The sequence below is a fragment of the Epinephelus fuscoguttatus genome, linkage group LG14 (genome assembly GCF_011397635.1).
Source record: "Epinephelus fuscoguttatus linkage group LG14, E.fuscoguttatus.final_Chr_v1".
NCBI lineage: Eukaryota > Metazoa > Chordata > Actinopteri > Perciformes > Serranidae > Epinephelus > Epinephelus fuscoguttatus.
This window is the reverse complement of record NC_064765.1, coordinates 34,904,715-34,927,570: the sequence shown is the minus strand read 5'-3', so window position 1 is coordinate 34,927,570 and position 22,856 is coordinate 34,904,715. Positions and strand designations below refer to the sequence as shown.

The 22,856-nt window shown below is 40.3% G+C and overlaps 1 protein-coding gene across 2 annotated transcripts in view; it reads right to left on the bottom strand.

Moving 5' to 3' along the window:
- ccdc88c (coiled-coil domain containing 88C) overlaps positions 1-22,856 on the bottom strand; it is an 82,218-nt gene that overhangs the window by 44,699 nt on the left and 14,663 nt on the right. For both annotated transcript variants that reach the window (XM_049596216.1, XM_049596217.1), the window contains exons 4-9: positions 11,588-11,657; positions 7,903-7,961; positions 6,290-6,373; positions 3,624-3,767; positions 1,746-1,978; positions 1,003-1,084 (exon numbers count right to left, since the gene is read on the bottom strand). In XM_049596216.1, the coding sequence (XP_049452173.1) occupies positions 1,003-1,084; positions 1,746-1,978; positions 3,624-3,767; positions 6,290-6,373; positions 7,903-7,961; positions 11,588-11,657 (672 nt within the window). The remainder of the gene's footprint in view (positions 1-1,002; positions 1,085-1,745; positions 1,979-3,623; positions 3,768-6,289; positions 6,374-7,902; positions 7,962-11,587; positions 11,658-22,856) is intronic.

The window sequence follows — 22,856 nt, the reverse complement described above, 5'->3', positions numbered from 1 at the left end:
AAAATAGTGGACGTCACATGTATTAGCAACTGTGACGTCATGGTCATCAATGGATGATGTCAACCACTGGTTTGTTAACTCCCGTTTTGAAGCCTCAAGTTTGGCATTTTAGATGTCGCCATGTTGGATTTTTGGAGCCAGAATTGTCCATATTTGGATGAGAGGGTCGAGCTAACCCTAACATTAGCTGCTAGCTTGGTTAGCATATTGCATTAAAGGCTATGGTTAAGAGTGATAATGCTAATGCTAATTTTCGCTTACAAATAATAGGCTTAAAACCATTAAAACAAAATTTACTGACTGGAAAAATTGAATATCCAACTCCTTAGAGGGTTTTTTAGTACAACCAAATGCTGAACAAGGCTTGTTTAAGCAAACAAAATGTCACAACAGTGTTCATTGTTATTCAAATTGAATTTAACTTGTATTTAAATTGCAAATTTTGTTGTCATTCTATACCCAATTCATATCACTACTGGCAGGCAGTTACTGTTTACTGTGATGACACTACCACCAAGTGGTTTCATGTACATGAGCAGGTTGCAGTATTTTTTTTCCATGATGTTATAAAGCCTCCAGAATAATACAGATACATTTTCATTACTGAAGTTGTTCACCTTCAAAAAACAAAAACAACCCTTAAATCCTGTGGTTACATAAAAACTGCATTTGAACTTGTGTAGTTTGTTTCAGGTGGGGACCTGGTACAAACTTCCATATAGGTCTAATTTAGGTTAAATGTGTTATGTAGGCAAGTAAAAACATCTTATCAGACACTGAATCAGTATAAAAAACTCATCTAACTTCACTGTACCATTCCTAATACAATTAACTCACTTATCAATGCTGGTATCGAATCTATATAAAATTTGTGTGGTGCATCCCCCACCTGAGACATAAACCATTCAGTCCAAATTGCTTTTCATCTGTCTGTTTTTCTGACCCCACAATTTTCCTCTAGTCATACAGATGTGACACTACTGATTACAAACAGGTCCTGACCTCTTGTTTCTGTTTCTGTAACTCCTGATCCAGTCGCTCTACTTCATGTTTAGAATCCATCAGCTGCTCTGTCTTCTCTTCTCTGCAAAGACACACACACACGCATGCAAAAATAAAAATTTAGCGTCCATGACATTTTTTTTTTTTTTTTTTTTAACAATCCATCAAGTTGTATAATCAGCCCCACACCCTGGTAATGTCTGGACAGTTGATAGTAATTAAAGAGTTTGACAGCTGACAGTAACGCCTCTTGAGAAACACACAGCAGACTTGTCTCACTGTAAGTCTTTAATATAGGCCAGTAAAAGAATCCAGATAGTATATTCTGCAGAACAACTTCAGTTGCTGTGTGTAAAGTGGGAGTGTATAGTTTATCTGTAAATAGATGGATTCTGTATGTGATTACATTGTATATCTATCCGAACTAGACAGCATAATAAGCTCTGTTGGATATATAATGACTTCCAGCTGCTGCTTGTATCACCACAGTTTAGCATAAAACCAGTGATACCCACAGAAACCATTTGGACTCTGGTGTCTAACAGTGTGCAATGAGCTGCTGCTTTAGCCACATTAAGATTTGTTTCTGTGGCTTGTCACTCTGAGTGACACCTTTCACATTACAAGCAGTCATGTGATCCAGTGTTAATGTAAAATTGTTACAGCGGCTTGAAATGATTTAAGAGTTTGTGTTTAGGTTATCAATATGTAGTAATTGACTTTCTTGTGTGACTGAGACCCACAGTTCCTGTCTGTATCTGCGGAGCTTAGCCTTGGTATCAGCGAGCTCCACAGACAGATGCTGCTTCTCCTCTTTGGTCAGTCCAGACACCGTCACAGCCGATCCACCGTCATTCACTCCCCCACCTCCAGCACTCTGCCCACGCTCAGGGCTGCTCAGGCCCAGGTTCCTGCACCCCTCCTGCGGCTGTTGACTGGACAGGTAGTCCCTCTCCTGGGTCAGATCAACAATCACCTGGAAGACAGAAGTGTTTTTGCTAAATTCCCACTGAAATAGCGCTACTAGCAGACTTCTGCCCACTGTCGTCTTTAAATGTGACCCATTTCCCAACATAAAAGTATTCAACAGTGTGTCCAAGTGGAAAATCCTCTAAAACAGTGGTTCCCAAACAAGGTCACGGTCCAAAGGTGGGTCGCGAGTGACTCACAAATGTGTCAAGATTGTAAAAAGCACATTTTATTTTGGTATGGTGACTTTCTGGAACAAAGCTCTTATTTTGAAGTGTTGTTTCCTGCTATAAAATGAGTGAGAGAACAGACAGCTACTTGTCAGAGACAGCAAACTAGCTTGACGACATGGCCAAATGCAAGTATGATTCTGAATATGTTTAACTGTGTGGACCTTGAACCAGTGACTAAGATAGAATCTGGACCCTGTGACTGGACCAGTAAGGAACCACTGCGCTACAACAGCATTACACCATTTCACACTGCAAAGTGGACTTAAATCACAATAACCAAACTAACTGCATTATATCCATCTCAAAAGAAGTAGACGACAATGACTGGTCTTTGATATTAAAACCTCTGAGAGCCGTGAGAGCGCTGGCGATCCCAGCCAACATCACTGTCTTGAAGAGGCTACACGAAGGTAGTGATCATGTAAAATTGAGACAACCTAAGGTACCCATTGGTATCAACAATGTCATGCTATCTTGTTGGGAAAGGGGCTATATAAAGCTCTAATTTTGGGCAAAAGCTTGGCAAGGAAAAAAACGGAATGGCCATTTTCAAAGGGGTCCCTTGAATTCTCACCTCAAGATAAATGAAAATGGGTTCTATGGGTACTACTGAGTCTCCCCTCTTCAGAAATGCCCTCTTTTTGCTAGCTCCATGCAGTTTTTGGCAAAAACCAAGCAGCTTTTTGCATGCAGTATAAATCTGTTATTTTTGCCTGTTCTAAACCTCTGGTTGACCTCTAGGATAATCACAGCCTCATGAAACTTCACAAGCACAAAACTAGAGACCTCGGGCATTCAGAGATGTTTGGCTTTCATAGGTACACTGACAATAATGATGTTTCTCAGCAGTTTCCAGAACAGAGGAGCTTGCCATCCAATCGGCAAAAAATGCAATTCTTACAGAAATCTCTTCATGTCAGAAGTTGTGGATACCAAATCAGATCATGGATTTTTCTATGGAGTTCCGGGGGTATTTTTGAGGGATTTTTGGCCGTTTTTTTTTTTTCTCAATTCCGCAATGTTCAAAAATGCTTAAATTTAGACCCAAATCTGTGTAACAAATGGTATGCTGCAGCAACTTAAGAGACATAATTGAGCATGGTATGGCAATCAAATACTTCCGTCATAATGTTCTAAGCCCCTATACACTCTAAACTTTAAAGTTTGAATAGGTGCCTAACCAAAACACAGTGTTTATTACAGATTTATGACTTGACAACCCTGACACACAGTGCTGAGCTGCACCTCAAAATAGTCTTCAGGTTCTCAGCTTTCACATGCACTTACACTTACCACTCCTACATGGCATATACTGTTGACCTGCTATCTCCCCCTAAAGATCCTTATAATATCAGCCTGGCAGTGGTTTGTGTGTGTGTGTGTGTGTGTGTGTGCGCGTGTGCTTGTGTGTCTCAGTACCTCACTGGCTTTGTCTCTCTGGTCAATCAGTTGCTGTAGCGATGCAGCCATGTTGCGGGACAGCGGTTCCAGATCTTCGTGTGGGAGCTCTGATCCTTCCTCCATCCAGGACAGGTCAAGAACATTCAGCTGGTTATGGGTCACCTGCAACACACAAAATAATGTTACAAAATGCAGCATAAGTTAGGCTGGATACAGTAGTACAGTGTAAAGTGGCTTCCTCCTCGCACATAAAAACATTGAGCGTTCATTCTAGCGCTTTATTATATCTACTGTTAAGAATTTTTATATAAAACTTGACAATTTTTTACACTTCTTACTGCTATAATTTGGCTTCCCTCTTCAACCTCAGGATTTCAACAGGACTTTAAAACAACCTGAACAATGCTTGTCCACACAGCAAGTAATGACACACTCTCCAAAGTGTCCCTTGGGCTGGAGAGGTTAACTAGCATGGTAACATCATTAGCATGACCTCATCATACAAGTAATCAAACAAATAACAGCCTGTCTCAGAAGTAAAGGGCCGACCTGATATGGATATATAAAGTAACTGAGCAAACTGTCTGAAAATAGAACAGAGCTATAATGAACATCACACTGATAAAATGAATGACAAATGAGTCTTTAAATTGATTACTGCTGATCTAGCAGTTGTTGTTCTGTGATGTCAGCTGATGTTGGACATGTTTCATGCTGCATGGAGATAATACAATGCTCACCATTTTAGGGCAACAGCTAACAATTATTTTAATTTTCATTTAATCTCTCTATTTTCTTAAATAATTGATTATTATTAATTATTTAGTCCATAAAATGTCAAAAAATACTTAAAATGCTTGTCACAATTTCCATGAGTCCAAGTTTCTCTCTTCAAAGCTACCAGACTCCACATACCAGAACAGAAATTTTAGCTTGCTGAGCACAGACGCTGCTGGTCTACCACTGCCTCCGTCATTTAGTTTGTTTGTGTTGTCGTGTGACTTTAGTGAATCGAAAGTAACCCTTTAAAACACTACACTCACACAGTGACACAAACAAACCGATCAAGGCAGTGGCAGACCTTCTGTGCTCTGCGAGATAAAATTACTGTTTTTGTGAATGTACTAGTGTTGCACGGTATACTGGTACCAACGGTAGACCGCAGTACTAAAACACCACGGTACATATGATACCATAATGTTGGAGTACCATAGTACTGCGGTACCTCACGGAACCACTACTGTGGGATAAGTTCAAAGTCCAATCACAAGAGAGTGAGTGTCCATGCACTGTCCAATAACGGCGCGCGCTGGCCACCTGGCACTCAATATGCTGCTGTAGTGGTAGTGCAGTGTAGGCTAGATTTGTTGATATATGCTACAGTGATTTGTTTTCCAGAGCTCTATGGTGTGAGCACTTTACTCGCATTTGCGACTAAAAATAGTTTTGTGCGAGCAAAAGAAATCATTCAGGAGCATGCTGTGCGAGTACAGATTTCAACCAGCAGCAGGAACTAAAGGCAAATCCTGCCAGTTGTGGGTTGAACGGGGGTCACAGACACAGACAGGAATACATGTTTTGCTGTTTTTGAAGTATGAATAAGTCAATAAGCAATTTATTCCATTGAAATATCATTGATGTATTATAGAAAAGTGATTTATCTTTTTATAAATAACAAAAGGCACATCTGCCTCATTTTGCTGTGGTATCGTGATACTACTCAGAACCATGATACTTTCACTGGTATTGTACTGTGGGTCCCAATTTGGTACCGTGACAACACTAGAATGTACTCTGGCTTTGAAAAGAGTGAAATAACAACTTCAGTTCCTCGTTGGAAACTGCTGTCTGACAGCAAGGTCAAGTGGCAAAAACAATTCAAATATAGCATACACTTGAACCAATACTGATGTTTTTAGGTGGCTAACATTTGTTTTGCCTAGCTTCCGTGGCAGTGCTCCTGCCTGCTTCTCCAAGCATATATATATGGATAACACTGATTATGGATAGGTACCTCATAAAACCCCACTCCAAAACATCTGAACCATTCCTTTAACATAAGTGGAGCAGGCACAAGTATTGATATGGACAAGATGATTAAAGGGTGTGTCTACATCACTTACAGCTCCCTGTTGAAGTAGAAATAAGGCTTGTGCAAGTGTGCACAGCTCCACAATGACTGAGATTTATAAAACAGATACATGCGTGCACAATGCTTCATATTTCTGATGAAAAAAATGCATATGCATACTTCGGTCTTTGTGTATACACAGTTTGAGTCATGATTCTACAGTTTTATGCTCCTGCCTCCCTCGTCAGTAAATGTTTAGAAAAAGCTAAAAAAGGGACACCACAGACCATCTCTGAACAGATACACAGGTCTCCCCAATACATAACCACCTCTTATCATGTGACTACTTACAAGTATTGTGGGTATTTATGTCAAATATTGACAACTGAGCCAACTTCATATAGTAATGAAGACTGAAATGTGGTCAAAAGCCCCAGAGGAAGTCATGTGGACCTTGAGTTGAGACTATAGCTGTTCAATTTTCTGCTAGTCATCATGATTCATGTTTAGCAATGATTTCAGTTAGGTTCGGAGAACACCACGACAAATTTCTGAACTTGTGATCTATGTTTATCACTGTCATGTTCCAATCATAGAACTGAGCTCTACTGACCTCCTGAATGTGAGAGACGATGGCAGCTTGGGTCTCAATGTCCAGCAGCTTGATCTTCTCTATCATCTCCTCTTTACGCTCACACTGAGACACACACACACACACACACACAGATTTGAATAAAATTGTGGTTGTTAATGTTTCTCCATAGCCCCCTTTACACCCCCTGTTTCAAGGCGGGAATACGGCGCCATTATGCTGCCTCTGTGTTCTGTGTAAAAGACACAATCCCAGAGTAGAGGGACAGAGTTGTCTTGCCTTTAAGCTGGCAGGAAAGTTGTAACACTACGGAAACAATGACTGTGTAAAAGGGACAGCCGGCAGGACGGGATCATCAGCGGGGCAGTTGTGACATGATACTGTGGGTGCGACCCAAAGTGAAACATTTAAAAAGCAGCTAGAAGCAGTTACTAGCTAACTCAAAGAGGAAAAAAAGCAGCCGAAAATGTCTGGAAACTGGGAAAGCAAGGAGGTTCAGGAGCACCTTAACTTCTGAGCAGAGGATGAGATCAGTAAATAATTGTTATTGCCATTTTAATACCATTGTTATTGTTTATAAAGCGCTGCTGATATGTATTTCATATGTCACACTAGGGGCTGACGCTATCTAAATCACACACTGAGGCGGCGTGATGTCCCCACGGTTTGGTTCTGTGAAAAAATGCAAAGGCAGCATAAAGACAAGACTCTGTAGCGGCCCTAACAATCTCTGTGTAAGAAGGGCCAATGCTGCTGTTATACTGGTGTCAAGCAGAAGAGAACCATGGGAAATGTAGTATGATGAAGAATGCAAGTTCTTCTGGCAAATGTTTATTTGAACCCTGCTGGTTGGAAGAGTGTTTTTCATGTGGCTTTATCCACCCCTCCCTCCCTCCCTCTGTCTCTCCATTCATTGCTCCCTCCTGGGCCTTTCCAGGAACCAGTAGAACCAGTGAAAGGAAGGGAGGGAAATTAGGAAGAAGGGAGTGATGAAGGGAGAAACAAAACAGCCACGTGCAAAAATAAGAAAATGAGAAAAAGGCCTAAAGAAAAAAAAAGAGCTGTGGGGTTCAGAGCCACGGGGAGAGGTAGAAACGAGAGACAACAAAGAGCTGAACAAACAAACACACAGACAGAGAAAGCACCTGCGCCCCCACCTCCCACATGAATAGCCCCTCCTCTTTAATCACAGGTAACCCAATTAACTCTTTCCTTGCCATATCTGGCTGATTCTTAAATTGAATGAATTTGAAAAGAATAGATCTTAAAACAGATTCTTTACACTTCCAAACTTGTTCACTTAATAACTTATACAAATATTTACTCATGCATACAAAAACATCTGTATAATTACAGTGCCCTCAATCAAGGCTCTTAAACCTTCAAACTGTGCTGACTAATACCTAACATGTTCATTATATAGAACCATAATGGTTATTACTGTATACAAAGCACTGATGTAACTCCACGTGCATTTGGATCCTGCAGTCCCACCCTGCAGCTTATCAGCAAGCACAATGAACGGCTGTGCTCAGACATGCAAAACTAAACAGACACAAATACACTTCCTGCTGAGAGACTGGGTGGTACAGTAGAGCTGGTCTGTTTGGGCGCGGGTGTGTGTGTGTTGTTACCTGGACAGCACAGCCTAATATCAGCAACAAAAGTCTTTTCAGCTCCTCCATGCTCTTTGCTGAAAAAACAACAACACAGAGACACACCGGATGTCAGAATACATACTAACATTAAATACATTGTGGAGAAGAGTACAGAGCACAAAGTACTCCAAATCAAAGCAACTATCATACATATCAAAGGTTACTTTAAGAGAAAAGTTAAGTAAAAGTCACACAGCATGTCTCTGAATGCTGTTCTTTACCTCAGGCAGTGTTACAGTTTACTATGCTACAGCCAAGCTCACACTGCTCACTACACACACTCTGTTGTTATTCAATATAACACCAACAGCGTAGGGCTGGGTGATATGGACAAAAATTTATATCACTGTATTTTCTACGAAATGGGCCACATGTTCATTTGCAAGTCAAAGCCACATTTGTTTATTAAAACAGACTGTGATCAAAATAAATGCAAAGACAGGGATTTTTTTTCCCTGTTTGTAATCCAGTTGGCCTAAATCCATTGTAGTTTGAAACAATTCAAAACCTTTGTAGGGGGAGTTGAAAAGTTGTTTTCCATGGCCTGTCAAATGAAACTAGTGCTGGAAAATGATTTAAATATTCTTTTTTCTTTAGGCTATTATTCTTATTTATGTACATAGCATCAACAGAGAGGCTGAAGGAGCGAGGGACACTGTCCGTGTTATGTAGGACTTATATATGAAATGTCTGTTGATGGCTGCATTTTTTTTTAAAACCCACCTGTTACCTGCATCCAGTCACTGTCTCAATGTTACACATTAGACTACAGCTACCAAGAAGAACAGCGATGCGCTATAATCCAACTCACATACAAACTAGCAAACAAACACTCACCTGACACAATCAAGCAGCTCTGTCGCCCACACATGCAGCACAGCGCTGTATTGCATGTGTGCTACTGTGGTCATTACATTCATCTCACAGACTGCGTAGCATGTGTAACATATAGACCGATGTGACACTGTAGACTCACTAACAGACAGATTAAACACAAAAGCAGCTCTATGTGTCTCTGAGTGTTGCTGGAGAACTTGTAAGTGAGTGGAGTGGAGCTGTGCAGGGAGTGTGAGAGAGCAGAGATGCACACTGGCACCCGTTACTTAACGCAAGTTGACCTTCTATCGATATAAACGGTATTGTCTACATCTATATCTTGCTTGAAATTATATCGATATATTGTGCATAGTCGTTATATCGCCCAGCCCTACAACAGCACAGTTTGGAACTCAGCAAAGATGCAGTCAATATCAACAGGATCTGTGCACTACTACTACTGACCTGGCTTTTAAAGACAAGAGGAGAGAACACTGATTGGTTGAATTCATGTTACGCCCCAAAACACATATAATTAATTAAGGAACGAAAATACAACTACCTTGCACCTTAGTTTGCATCGTTTAACAGAGCAGATTGCTCACTCAGATTATCATGTTTCTGTTGCTGCCAACAGCCTATATCACACATTTCTTTTTTTCACCTTTATTTAAACAGGAAAACCTCACTGATGTTAAAATGTATGCTTTGCAGATGAGTTAGGGCTGCAATAAATCGAATATAAAATATAATAAAAGCTTATAGTTAGGGCTGGCTCAGGCTTGTCCTGTACCAGCCCTTAGTTAGGCTGACTTAGGCCTAGTCTGCTGGAGGACCCCTCTATAATACACCGGGCCCCTTCTCTCCTTCTCTCTCTCTCTCGTATCCTATTACTGCATCTAGCTAACCCGGCCATTCTGGATGTCACTAACTCGGCTTCTTCTCCGGAGCCTTTGTGCTCCACTGTCTCTCAGATTAACTCATATCACAGCGGTGCCTGGACAGCGTGACGTGTGTGGTTGTGCTGCTGCCGTGGTCCCGCCAGATGCCTCCTGCTGCTGCTGCCATCATTAGTCATTAGTCATACTTCTTCTGTTATTATACACATATGATTATTGTCACACATGTATACTGCCAGGTATTAATACATACTTTCAACATATTGTACCGCAGTAACCAGAACTATAACTATAATATTATTACTTTCATTAATGTTGTTGTAAGATACTGTCATTACCTGCATCTCTCTCTCTCTCTCTCTCTCTCTCTCTCTCTCTCTCTGTCATATGGATTACTGTTAATTTATCATGTTGATCTGTTCTGTACGACATCTATTGCACGTCTGTCCGTCCTGGAAGAGGGATCCCTCCTCAGTTGCTCTTCCTGAGGTTTCTACCGTTTTTTTTCCCCGTTAAAGGGGTTTTTTGAGGAGTTTTTCCTTATCCGCTGTGAGGGTCTTAAGGACAGAGGGATGTCATATGCTGTAAAGCCCTGTGAGGCAAATTGTGATTTGTGATATTGGGCTTTATAAATAAAATTGATTGATTGATTGATATTAACCATGTCCACGATTTTGGCTTCCCACAATTTAATATCAGCTGCGATACAGACTTATAAAATGCATGCTCCACTTATAGAAAACTCCACTGCATATAAAATCAAGTGTTCCCTAAACTAATAGCCAGCCTCCACTTTTGAAGAGCTGTCATGCTGCTGTGCGTGCAGTGCACCCTGCAGCAGCAGCCTCTGAAAACTTTTACTGAAAGTTGCAACTACAGACGGGCAAAACAAAAATTATCCTTTCATCAACCACCACCATTCAACGTTTGGACTTTTTGGGATTTAGGAGAGAACAGATCATGTGCAAGGAGTACATGAGACTTGTGTCTGCACAGCAAAGCAACACAACTAACCACCTGAAAAGCAGCACAATAAGCAGGATGATGAATGCATGAAGGTCACGAAGAACAACAATGCTAACGTTACCTCACTGAATCCCTGTCCTTGACCGTCATCAACACATACATCCATAACAGTCCCACTGTACTGTTACTATACTGCACTGTCATGATACCATAACTGGAAAAAAAGTGGTGGACATATATCCATCCACTTCCAAAGACAGACTGAAATAATCAATGCAATCGTATGCCATTTGGCCAAAAATATGCACCCAACTAATACTTTCATTCAGTTGTATACTGTAATGGCCTATTTATTTTAGTTAAACTATACTCAGGCACAAGTTTTATTTTGATGCAAAGATTTGTTAATTATCAGGAATACAGCATGACACAAAAGTAAAAATAGTGCACTGTTGATTTGATTTTGGGTGAAAGATTTTGTCTAATGTCTAATTTTATTTTGGCTTATCTGCTTTTAGGAGTGTGTTATTTTGATACTTTGTACATTAGAAGGAATGCAGCACAACACAGAAGTGACAGCAGTACTCTGTTAATTTAAAAGTGAAGGTGCAATAAAAATAGTTGTCTCTAAAAACAATGAATAATCACGATAAATAATCGTGATTGCGGTATTGATCAAAATAATCATAATTATCACATTGACCATAGTCATGCAGCCCTCAGATGAGTATATAAAGTACATGCAGTGAGATCAATTAAAAAATATCATCATAAATGGTCTTCATCAATATTCATTAATCACTACATTATTAAATTCAGAACTGAACAAAAATCAATAAAGCATCTAATCACCCAGTCATGTGCCCCGGGCAGATACATGTGTGTAAATACATTTCTATGAAAGCACACACAAGGAGGCGGTGCAAATATGCAGGACTTGATGAGTGACAGGGTGTAGGATGTGTGGGAGTGTGTGTTACCTGACAGCGGATCCTTGGCGATGCAGAGGATGTTAGGAAGAGGCATGACTATCAACTGCTGTAAGCTCTCCTGTAGCAGAGAAGATGGGGTTGGTGGGGAGGAGTGGGGTATAGAGAAAAAGATCAAATACATTTTCAATTTTATGGTCATAATGATAACTGTGCAAAAGGCTGTGTTACTGACAAGCACTAAAAACTGTCCATTAGAAACCAAAAGGGGGCAACAAAAGCATGGAGGTGGGTTCTCCAGTCGCCTGAATGACACTAGATTTTTGGCTCTGAAAATCTGAAATCTATATTTGAGAATGACAAAAATCCAACAATTTCTGAGCCACTTTGTCACTGGTATTTCTGTATTGCGATGTTCATGCAGCTTGTAGGCAAATGTATATGCCTAAACATCAGTGATAAACTAAAATCACAAATAGTACTGGTCAGTTTTTGTTTTTGTTTTACAAAAAGGTAAATATTATATGAAAGCAGGACTAAAAAGTGTCCCAGATATTTGTATATAACAATTTCTATATTATTTTAAGCATCAACTTGAAGGAAGGTAGATCATTCACAGGACGTTCCCAACTGTTTGCCTGATAAGTGACATGTGGACAGCACAGTGTCAAATCATCCCCAGCAAACTAATGAGCACATAAGAAGACATATATATATGTAATGTTGAGTATGTTAACTAGTAGTTGCTCCTCTAACAGCAGCTTCTTTACTGTGCTGTATGCTGACATAAACAGTGTGGGTGTGGGAGCAGAGCTGCCCGCTGCTGTTGTTGTTACAAGAGCTGCTCAGCTCTGATCTGAACACATTTTGTAGAAATGAATCAAAGTCCACCACCAACTGACCCAGACTTATGCACCTACATGTTTGTGTGTGTGTATGTGTGCATAGGCGAGCAGCCAACAGGAAACACCCTGCTGTCGATAAAGAGACTGTGTATGTGTGTGCGTGTGAGTCAGGAAAGAAACAGCCCACTAGGAGGGAATGCTTTCCATTCCAGCATATCCTCTACTGTCTCCCACAGCACACCTGGTTGTCCAGACAGGCAGAGAAAATTCGAGACAAATAAAAACACTTTTAATATTTTCTTATCAACTCTAATTACAGTTTTTTTCATCGCTACTTTCTAAAAACTCTTCATACAGTCTGTAATAACAACATACATTTCTGCCAAACAGTTAATCTCACCTTCAGAACTCACTCAAACCACCAAAACACTTGATACATGTCTCAAAATAAGCTCACTCCACCATAACACTAGCAACAATTCTCCCTCAGAGAACACACATTGTCATACATAAAAAAACAAACAATGAGGAGCATTACATAAATGATGCACGTTACCTTTGAAGTTTGAATGTTTTTTTTTCATAAATCAGTATTTCATTATAGAATACATATAATATCTTTTCACTTAATTGAATGTAGTGAAGTATATGTAACAAGCGCCAGTTACAGAGTTCAAATTTTGTATTGGTGCTAAACTTTGGTGCCACTTCTACTGGAGTCAACAAAGTGGGTGTGGCAAATCACAGTGTTACCATTCATATCTGTGTTGTTTCACCTCTGACTGAAAAGTTCTTCCACCAATATAAAAAACACACATTACGTCATGTTGACTGGTGTGGTTTTTTTTTATCTTAACGGATGTGTTTGTTTTCCTTGTTATTGGTCTACAAGCAGGTCATGGCTCTGCCCAGCAGCTGCATCTCAAGCCCCTGTTAGGTCCAAAATAGCTGACACTATTAGCTGGTACATGTTTTTGATTATCAAAAACTAACAAAACTTCAAACTGTTAATGATATTTAATTATATTCAGGAGGTCTTAATCAGAGCCAATAACAACTGATCTGAGTGCAGTCTGCTCAGAATAACAAGTCAGACCTTGCCCTGTTTGGTCATGTATCATGATGTAATGTTAGCTATCCTGGACCAAGCAGGGGCTTGAGTCAGATCTGTGATCTGTTTGGAGACCAGTAACAAGGACAACAAACACCCACATTTAGATAAAAAAGGTCAGTCAACATCCCATAATGTGATTTTTAATCTGATGGAAAGACTTTTCATTTAAAGTTGAAACAACAAAGATATGAAGCGTTACGTTGTGTTCTGCCATGCCCACCCTATTCACTTTAGAAGTGGCACCAAACTCTGGCTCCTAAATTCAAATGTTGTCACTGACGTCATGTCCTTTCCTTAAATTATTATTTCCTTGTATTTGTTTCTCTTTCTTTGCATATGGCTATTTATCGGCCAAATAACTGGGAGAAGTTTTTGTGATTTCAGTTTTGACCAGTGTATGTTAGCTATCTAAAAAAACTGTGATTAAATACAATCACAGAAACCAGTGATAGGGGGAGGCAGAGGTGCAGTGTCTTCATCAAAACATGTCATTTGACTGCCAAAGCAAGCTGTTTGGAGATGAGGAAACATGACAGAGGAATAAGGTCACATAGGAAGACATTAGGTTAACAGAAAGGACACATGGGAGGAGACATGCGTATAACCTCTGGCTAAGGAGAAGGGAAATGTACACACAGCTGCAACTCAAATTAAAACAATCTAAATTGATAAACAGCACTACAGGTAGGAGGAAAAATATGTATTTGTGATTTGGGGGTGAACTATAACTTTAATGTGCTAGTGTACATTTGACCACTGTCAACACAACTTGATGAGATATAGGGCTTGGGAGTAGAGTGTCATCTGCTAACCAGGCAATTAAATGCACTATCAGCTTACTCCACTGTTACAGCTGAGCTGCAGGGACAGGTAGGGAGCGTAGAGGTACTGCTATACCCACAGATACTGTTACACTTGCCTATTCACTGGGAGGTAATGAGAGACCCAACCAGTCTCTCTCTGTTTTACACACACACACACACACACACACACACACACACTGCACCGTGTGAATAAAACATGTAAGCTGGCTACCAGATGTCTTTAAGTCACAGCAGGAATTCAGTTAAAACACACCGTCAGTCTGGAAGCTTTGCCAACAAGTTTTTGTTTGTTTCACGGAGCACTGCAGATTAAGTCAACAACATCCATTACACTAAATATACTCTAAAAACAAGTAAGACTGGATTTTGCATGAGATGTGTTTGGTTTTCCAGTCCATCCCTGACTGACTGATACTTTAGGTTGGCTTATAAAATACTTTCTGAACCAGAAAACAAAATTGAATGAAAAATAGAAATACAGCTTTGCTCTTTTTAGATCCTTAACACGAATGGGACAAAATCTAATGTGTGGCCCGAATAACACACTGGTGATACCAGAGGAAAAGCCATGCTGTTATTTAAAGAATCAAAGGGTTTATTCATTATAGGCCATTTTTAGACTTGGCAGAACTTAAGATACACTAAATACAACATTACCTGCTTAGGCTCAGCTGTGCTTTGTCTGACCTCAAAGAATTGAAAAGTCATAAATAAATTGAGTACAAGTTCAAGGAGTTGACAGTGTGGCGGATGTCCTCGTCCTCTCACAACTATAAACACTCAAAAGAAATCAGAACATGTGTCAAAGCATGAATGAGTGCATAGAGTCAAGGAGGAACAGACACTGTGTTGCATTTGAAGTAAGGATGTCAGCTTTAGTAAATTTTGCTTTTGGTAGTCCGACACATATTAACTGGAAACAAATGCATAATGACATGACTTCATCAACTCAATAAGCTTTTGCGCTGCATTTTAAAGCACTTTCCATTTACAGGTGAGAAAATGTCAGTGTTTTGTGATGTAAATGTTTTGCCTTTTTATTCTGTTTTCTGTTGGCTTTGCTGATAGACAGCCGGCTAGCAGCGTTAACATGCACAAACATAGTGCCCCCTGCCCACCCTCCACTCTCCACTGTTTAGCTAACATTACCCTCGGCTGCTCTGCACTGTGCGCCACCCGGGTCTAGTGGGAGCTAGACAGCATCACACACAGGGACGGCTTTACCAGTGATATCCGCTGTTAAAGTCGTCCTGATGGCGGGAAGTATCTTAAGCCCCTTTTTCACTGCCAGATTTTCCGCGAATGTTGAGACATTTTGCCAGCAAGCTGCGAGCGTTTAGACACACAGAGCTGGATTAGCGAGTTGATCCGAGGTGCCCAATTTTCCGCCTCGTAGGGTAGTCGTATTGGCGGAACCCTTTTAGTTTAAACAGACCAAGGCGGCCTTCCGTAACAGTTTTGTTACTTGCTCACGCCCCCCATTGCCCCAAAAAATGTGCATTCTGTATAAACAAAATTAGGTAGGCGGCATTTTACCGCACTCCCCGATTTTGTTTTTTTACTGCCAGTGCTGAAAAAAGACTGATTGAGCTTTCCTGCAAATTTGCACAATTCCTATCTAAAAAGGGTTTTACTTCGGAAACATGGTGGCCACCCTCCAGTCTCCCTCCAGGTAACCCCAGTGAATAAGCAGCTTCTGACCTGTCAAGAATATATGCCTTTAAGTTAAAAAAAAAAACAACTTAAAGGCAGCTTTGTTGATGGCGTTTTAGTAGATCTGATATAGCAGATTCCAGCAAAGCTGTAATATACAGTTCCCTGTTTAGTCTATTAGGTTTGGATAACTAAAGATATTTTTTGGGGCTTTTTAGCCTTTTAATGGACAGGACAGACAAGTGTGAAAGGGAGAGAGAGAGAGGGAGCGACATGCAGCAAAGGGCCACAGGCTGGAGTCGAACCAGGGCCGCTGCGGCAACAGCCTTGTACATGGGGCGCCTGCTCCACCACTAAGCCACCGCCGCCCGATAGTAGTACTTTAGGATGGTTTGATGATTGTTTCTCTGTCCACAATAATCGTAGCATGAAGATTTGATACCAGGAGGAAAGAGAGAGTAATTCTAGTGGTTTCAGGCTCTGTGATTTGTTAAAGTCGGTGTTTCCTTTCGGAAAAAAGATTATGGCATTAATGCTAAGACTAAGGTCAGCGCTAACTACCTGGCTGTTTATTATAAATGGTGGAGTCGGTGTCTGTTCAAAACGCACTCTGTTTGACTTGTGTGTGTGGACTGTGTGAGCGTGTGTGTGGTAATAGCTCTGATCTATAGTTATTCTCCTGCAGCAACATCACCAGCAGGATCTCACACTTAAAACTGACAAGGGATCAATACAGCCTGCTACATGACCCATTTAGATGCACGCATACACGCAAGGCCTAAACCCATGGCCCACTAACACACTGGGCTCACATTTCTAATCCCAGATCAATAAAATGGTGGCAGCTAACCCCAGATCTGACTTTAAGCTACCAGCTTCTGTGTTTCACAACTTTCTCACCACTTTAAAATCCAAATCAAAACCCATTCGTCACCTCCTGACAGGCTCTGATCCATAGTGATGCTGAAAAAAATGAAAAAAATGCTGAATTTTCAGAGAATATTGTATTTGTGTCCAATTTATGACCATTTCCATTGGGAAAAAAACTTAATCATAAGATCAAGGACAAATATGTTCCTCACCAAATCTGGACACTAAGAAAAAATATGCGTCTTTGCCTGACAGTTTATGAGTTATGAGGAAAAATATAACCTATTCTACAAATGGTCCTATAAATAGTCCCTCAGTGGCCTAATCTGCAAGGCTGCAACAAAAACTAGTCCTCTATTTCATAACCATGGCCTTATGTTCCATCTAATTTAAGTGAAATCTTCCATGTAGGTCTTAAGGTATTCTATTGACTGGAGGACAAAAGGGACCAAAAATATTAAATCCTTGGCAGCAGTCAAAATACTAACATTTAGGCTTAATGTCACTGCACAATAGATTACAAGTAGCACTGGACAAGACTCTCCTGTAATATGTTACATGACGTCCCACTGTCTGAAAAACAAAAACTTGCAATAATTTGCTCTTAAATTGCTCTGGTTTTTTTTAATGTTTATTCAGAAACTAGTTAATTTGCTTTTCAGCTCAGTTGACGTAAACAGTATTCCAAAAGTTTGCCTAATATGTAGGGGAACACAGCTGGCAGCATTTGCTTAAATGCTGATATAGACAGTTGCTAGAGAATCATGGAGTTACAGTGTATAGTTCTGCTGGTAAACAACAAACTGTTTAGAGGGCGGACAGAGTTGGAGTTTGCAAAGACCAGATGACAGAAACAAGTGAAGGCTCATTCCTTCCTCCATAGTAACTCCTCTTCTTTCCTTTCTTCTTTGTTGACAAAGGGAACGTTAGCACTCTGTCTCTGAGCCCCCACTTGTTCCCCTCCAGTAAAAAGGTCTGGAGCTGACCACATAAACACACTCTCACACAGGATACATTAAGGTCCCTGTTTCAAAGACTGTAAAATTACTCTGCTTTAAGTAATATTTTGAGGAACATGGTTTTCCAACATAAAAAGTAAGGAAAAAAATCTCCAAAGGTGCAGGAAGCAGATCTAGTCTTCCTCGCTCTCATTGAGAATAAGGATAGACCGATACATCAGCCGGCCGATACATCAGCCGGCCGATATATCGGGCCGATATTTGAGTTTTTTACTTGTATCGGCATCGGCCGATACACACGTGGGTTCACGGATTTATTTTTCCCTGGCACGTTTTTTCATTTGAAAGTATGTGGTTAAGTTGAACAAAGCTGTTGAATCCTACTGTGTACAGTAGTTGTTGTTTTATTTATGCTTCAGCTTAAATATTTGTTTATTTTATAAAGACATTACTGGAAGATTTAAGAGCACTGAACTCTTTTTTTTATTTGAATGTATAATAATAATAATAATAATAATAATAATATTCCACCTGTTCTACCTCAACTTTCCATCTTTTTTTTAGTATTTTTTACTGTTCAATAAATGTTTCTTATTTTAAACTTGAGACCTGCGATATTTGTTATCATTGTGTCATTTTTTTGATGTAAATTGAGGGAGCAAAAGCAGTATCGGCCCCAGATATCAGCTCAAGAAAATCAGCAGTCCATAATCGGTCATCGGCTAAGGGTGATGGAATCGGTATCGGCATCGGCCCTAAAAAATCCATATCGGTCTATCCCTAATTGAGAAATTCCGAATCCGGCCTCTGCCCCACCCAGCACCGCTGCCTGCCACTGCTGTATCTATTCCGCCTTCTCCAGCACTGATATAGCACTATAACGAAGTATGGAGATAGCTCTGGCTATGCGGGACTAGCGCTAGGCTGACCAGTGCAAGAGCAGTGCGCATTAAGATTGCATTAGCGTTAGAAGATACATTGGTGAGACTCAGATATAGTACATGTTTGAGCCTCAGTGAGACCCAGACTGGGGTGACCTGTCTGTTGTGCACCAAAATTGGCAACTAGTAGACATATCAGATTGATTTATGACCATTTCAATTGGAAAAATGGAAAATTAAAATCTGCTCATATGATCAAGGACAAATATGTTACTCACCAAATCTGGAGTCAAACTCTTTCAGAAAGTGTAGTTAGCATCCCTTATTGGTTTATGCTGTTTGTTAGCTTGTTAGCATGTGTGCTTACTGGCAGCGGCTGGTACAGCTTTAGTTGTTGTGAAACATACAAGTACATCTGCTATGATGCTTAAAAAAAATATCGCAATATTATCGTTTACTGTGATAGACTGTTCCCATGTCAGTATGTGTTTCTCATAAAAGACAGCAATGCTTTCGTATTAGTGACGTACTTAATCCAGCTTGCCCAGCGTACATTTGGATCTAAGATTTAAGGAAAGTGCAAACATAGACCGCTTCAGTGGAAGAATGTGAAAACTCTAGTGACAAACTCTGCACAGATACAAGTCAGTTACGTCAGGTCAGGTCAGACATTGTAGGGGACCTAAACAGAAGAAAACTTTTTTTTTGAGTGGAAGGGGTCTTTGAGTTAGTCCAAAATCAAAAAGGCAACACTACTCTCTAGAAACGTCATGGTGCAGCCTCACCCCTCCAACACACACACACACACACACACACACACACACACACACACACACACACAAAACAGCAGTCATTCCTGACAGTGGCTGGCAGTTAGGTGGGGCAATAAAACACTGCTGATGAGTTTGACCAGGGTCAGTACACACACACACACACACGCACGCACGCACGCATGCACGCATGTATGTGTGTGTGAGTGTGTACAAAGTAGGCCAGAGGATATGGAGTTCAAAACATCCCATGTAGGCTCAGGGCTTTGTTCTGCAGTTCCCACGGTAACCAAGGAAGAGTAAAGTAAAGGGGAAGAGGGGGGTGAGAAAGAAAGCAGGAGAGAGTTCTGCTTAAGTTACTACACAACAATAAAATCTTTCTCACAGGAGCCAGAGTTTCACAATTCTAAATGCAGGAGCTGTCACACTCAGACACTGTCAAACTATTACACACACCCTGTGTGTGGAGAAAAAGTGAATAAAAGTTTGGAACCCAACAATGTCCTTTCTGGCTTGCCTTATCAGCTAGTCACTGACATAGTGATGTCTGCATTGTGATGTTCTTCTTTTTACACCCACAACAGAGCTACTTGTGTCAGATCTACAACAGATACGATCTCAAAAATTCCTCATGCTCATTCAAGTTTCATTCTGTGATATAAGAGGTTGCTTGTATTGCTTGTCACTGACAGCCTGCAAATAATTGTAATCCGACTAAGCTATGGATAAACTAGCATCTGTTTTTATCCAACAATTCATTTCTTTGTGATTTGGTCCTGTCACTGTAGCACTGTCTGTTTCAGTTTCTGTTGCACCCTATCCTCATCATGAGAACTCTGGCTGTTTTACTGTCAATGAAGTGTGTTGTCACTGGTTAACATGTTGCGAGTTGTCCTCTTGTGTCAAATAACAAATAAAGTCTACATCTGAACTAATAATATGACCAAATGTATCCACTGCTTATTATCATTCTATTGAAACTGCCATGTGTATCCCACAGGGTTTCCCACACATTTGTTTGTGGCAACCCGCCACAATATCGGCACTGCCACCACTAGGCGGTGGGCCGAAGGTCGCTATCTGCTTTTGTTTTTGAAATGATCGATCCTCAGCGATAGAGTAGCTGCTTTTTTAACATTAACTTAATATATTTTTTCTGAACACGTTTCCGTTTGTTGGCAGTCTCAATTTGATCATATTTTTATGAAAACTAAACTTACGTTTGACAAACTAATCAGGCAAACGCTATGGTGTACTATACCGCAAACCAATCAACAACAAGTTCCAGCGTCACCTGACTTGAAGTGTGCCAATGATATTTGCCCAAATAGGAAGTAAACACGGCTCAGAGGAGTTGAACGGAATTGACCGGAGTTAACCCTAAAAAGTATGTAGTCTGTGTCTTTATGCTATCTAACCGACAGTATTCACCTGGACATTTTCTGCATATCTTCCGTGAGAAGCTGAAGACGTTTCTAACGTTAACTTAGTTGAAGTGTTTTGAACAGTTATTCACGTTGTGTATTAGCTCATTCGCCACCGATGTGTTGTTAGCATTCATCACTAGCAAAGTGAACGGACTTTTAGCCGCAGTACAGCCTCCATGAGTGCAGCTAACTCAGCTTACTAATGAGGATGCAGTTCATAGTTTCTGATGAAGAGAACCTGTGCTGTGAGTAACCCAGCTAACACTCAGAGTATCCTGACTGCTCTGCTCGGGCCCCGCTGTCATGGACGACATCGACGGACTGTCTTCATCTTCGCCACTGACTGAATGAATGACTGAAAGGCTGTTACACATCGTCTGGACAAGTGTGACATCTTGATCCTCGCCTGCTGGTTCGAGAGACCATGGAGTTGACAGGAAATCAGACGTAAACTATCTAACTATCAAACTATGAGATGACTATGGTATTAGTACTTTTACTGAACAAAAGGATCTGAATACTTCACCACTGTATGATACATGAATAACAAAAAGATCTGAATACTTCACCACTGTATGATACATGAATAACAAAAGGATCTGAATACTTCACCACTGTATGATATATGAATATTTATGAAAATTGAAATTGAATGTACTGTCCAAAGTCAAAACCACAATGTTGTACAAACCAATCTGCTGTATTGCCCTCTCTTTACTCTTGCGAGCTCTCTCAATGTTTCTTCTGTTGGCATATTGCATATAACATTCTCGGTGGTAGCCAACATTAGCTGGCACACAAAGACATTTTCCTTTAACTCATATTTTTCTACAGCTATTGCTGCAACTTGGCTTTCTTTAGTATCAAAACTGACCCACTCCAGAGAACTTCTTACAAACACTGTCCAACTTTCGTCTGAAAACCGTATGATATTAGGAGTTGTGCTGCCTGCTACGTGCATACAACACTCCATATTTTCCAGGATGCATCCTTAGCTGCAGATGTGCTAGCTAAGGTAAACATGTGTTTGGGTTGATGCAAAAAAAAATCAAATCAAGTGGAGAAAACGACTCAGACTCATCACTTGTTGTATATTGTAGTTTATTAGGTCATTCTTTAGACTCTAGAAGCTTATAAACTAGTCAGTTTAGGGCCTATTATTAAGAAATATATACATATCTATTAAAATTACTCTTTTGTATAGTATTAGAACAATATGAGAAGCAGATGTAACATATGCTTCTTGCATGTTACATTAAATACATCAGTTGAGCTTTAAATGGTCACTATGTCGAATAGCAAAATCTTGTAATATAGAATGTAATTTTGCCAGTAATTTTACCTTTATTTAATAGTTGTAATGTGTACATATTTGTGTTATTTTCATATTTTTATGCTGTTATCTTATATTTCAAATTTAATACTTGGCTACACAGTATCCAAGTAGGGATGCACCGAATATTCGGTAACCGAATATATTCAGCCAAATATTGCAAAAAAACACACATTCGGTATTCGGTGGAATAAGTTAAAAGCAAGGCTGAATAATAGTGGCATTTTGATAACGCAATCAAACGGTGTGCCGTGACGGGTGGAATAAAATGTCGGTAGTGTGGCGATCTGTCCGTCACGGCACTCGCATTTGCAACTAAAAATAGTTTGAGCGAGCAAAATAGGCTTAAATCATTCAGCACGCTGTGCGAGCAGCCTACAGATTTCAACCACCAGCAGAAACGAAAGGCGAATCCCACCGATTGTGGGTTGAACGGGGGTCACAGACACAGACAGTAACGTTAATGTATTCCTGTCAAATATGGCGGCCATCGGCTTACTGGGCGACGGAGAAGTCGGTTCCAATAATATCCTCTTCTTAGTGTCATGACTGCCCAGAAGTACCTGAACAGCCGAGCCAGCCTAACACAGGTATGTGACGTGTCAGAGGAGAAACGAGCCTTTCACATTTCTCTCTGTGGCAGG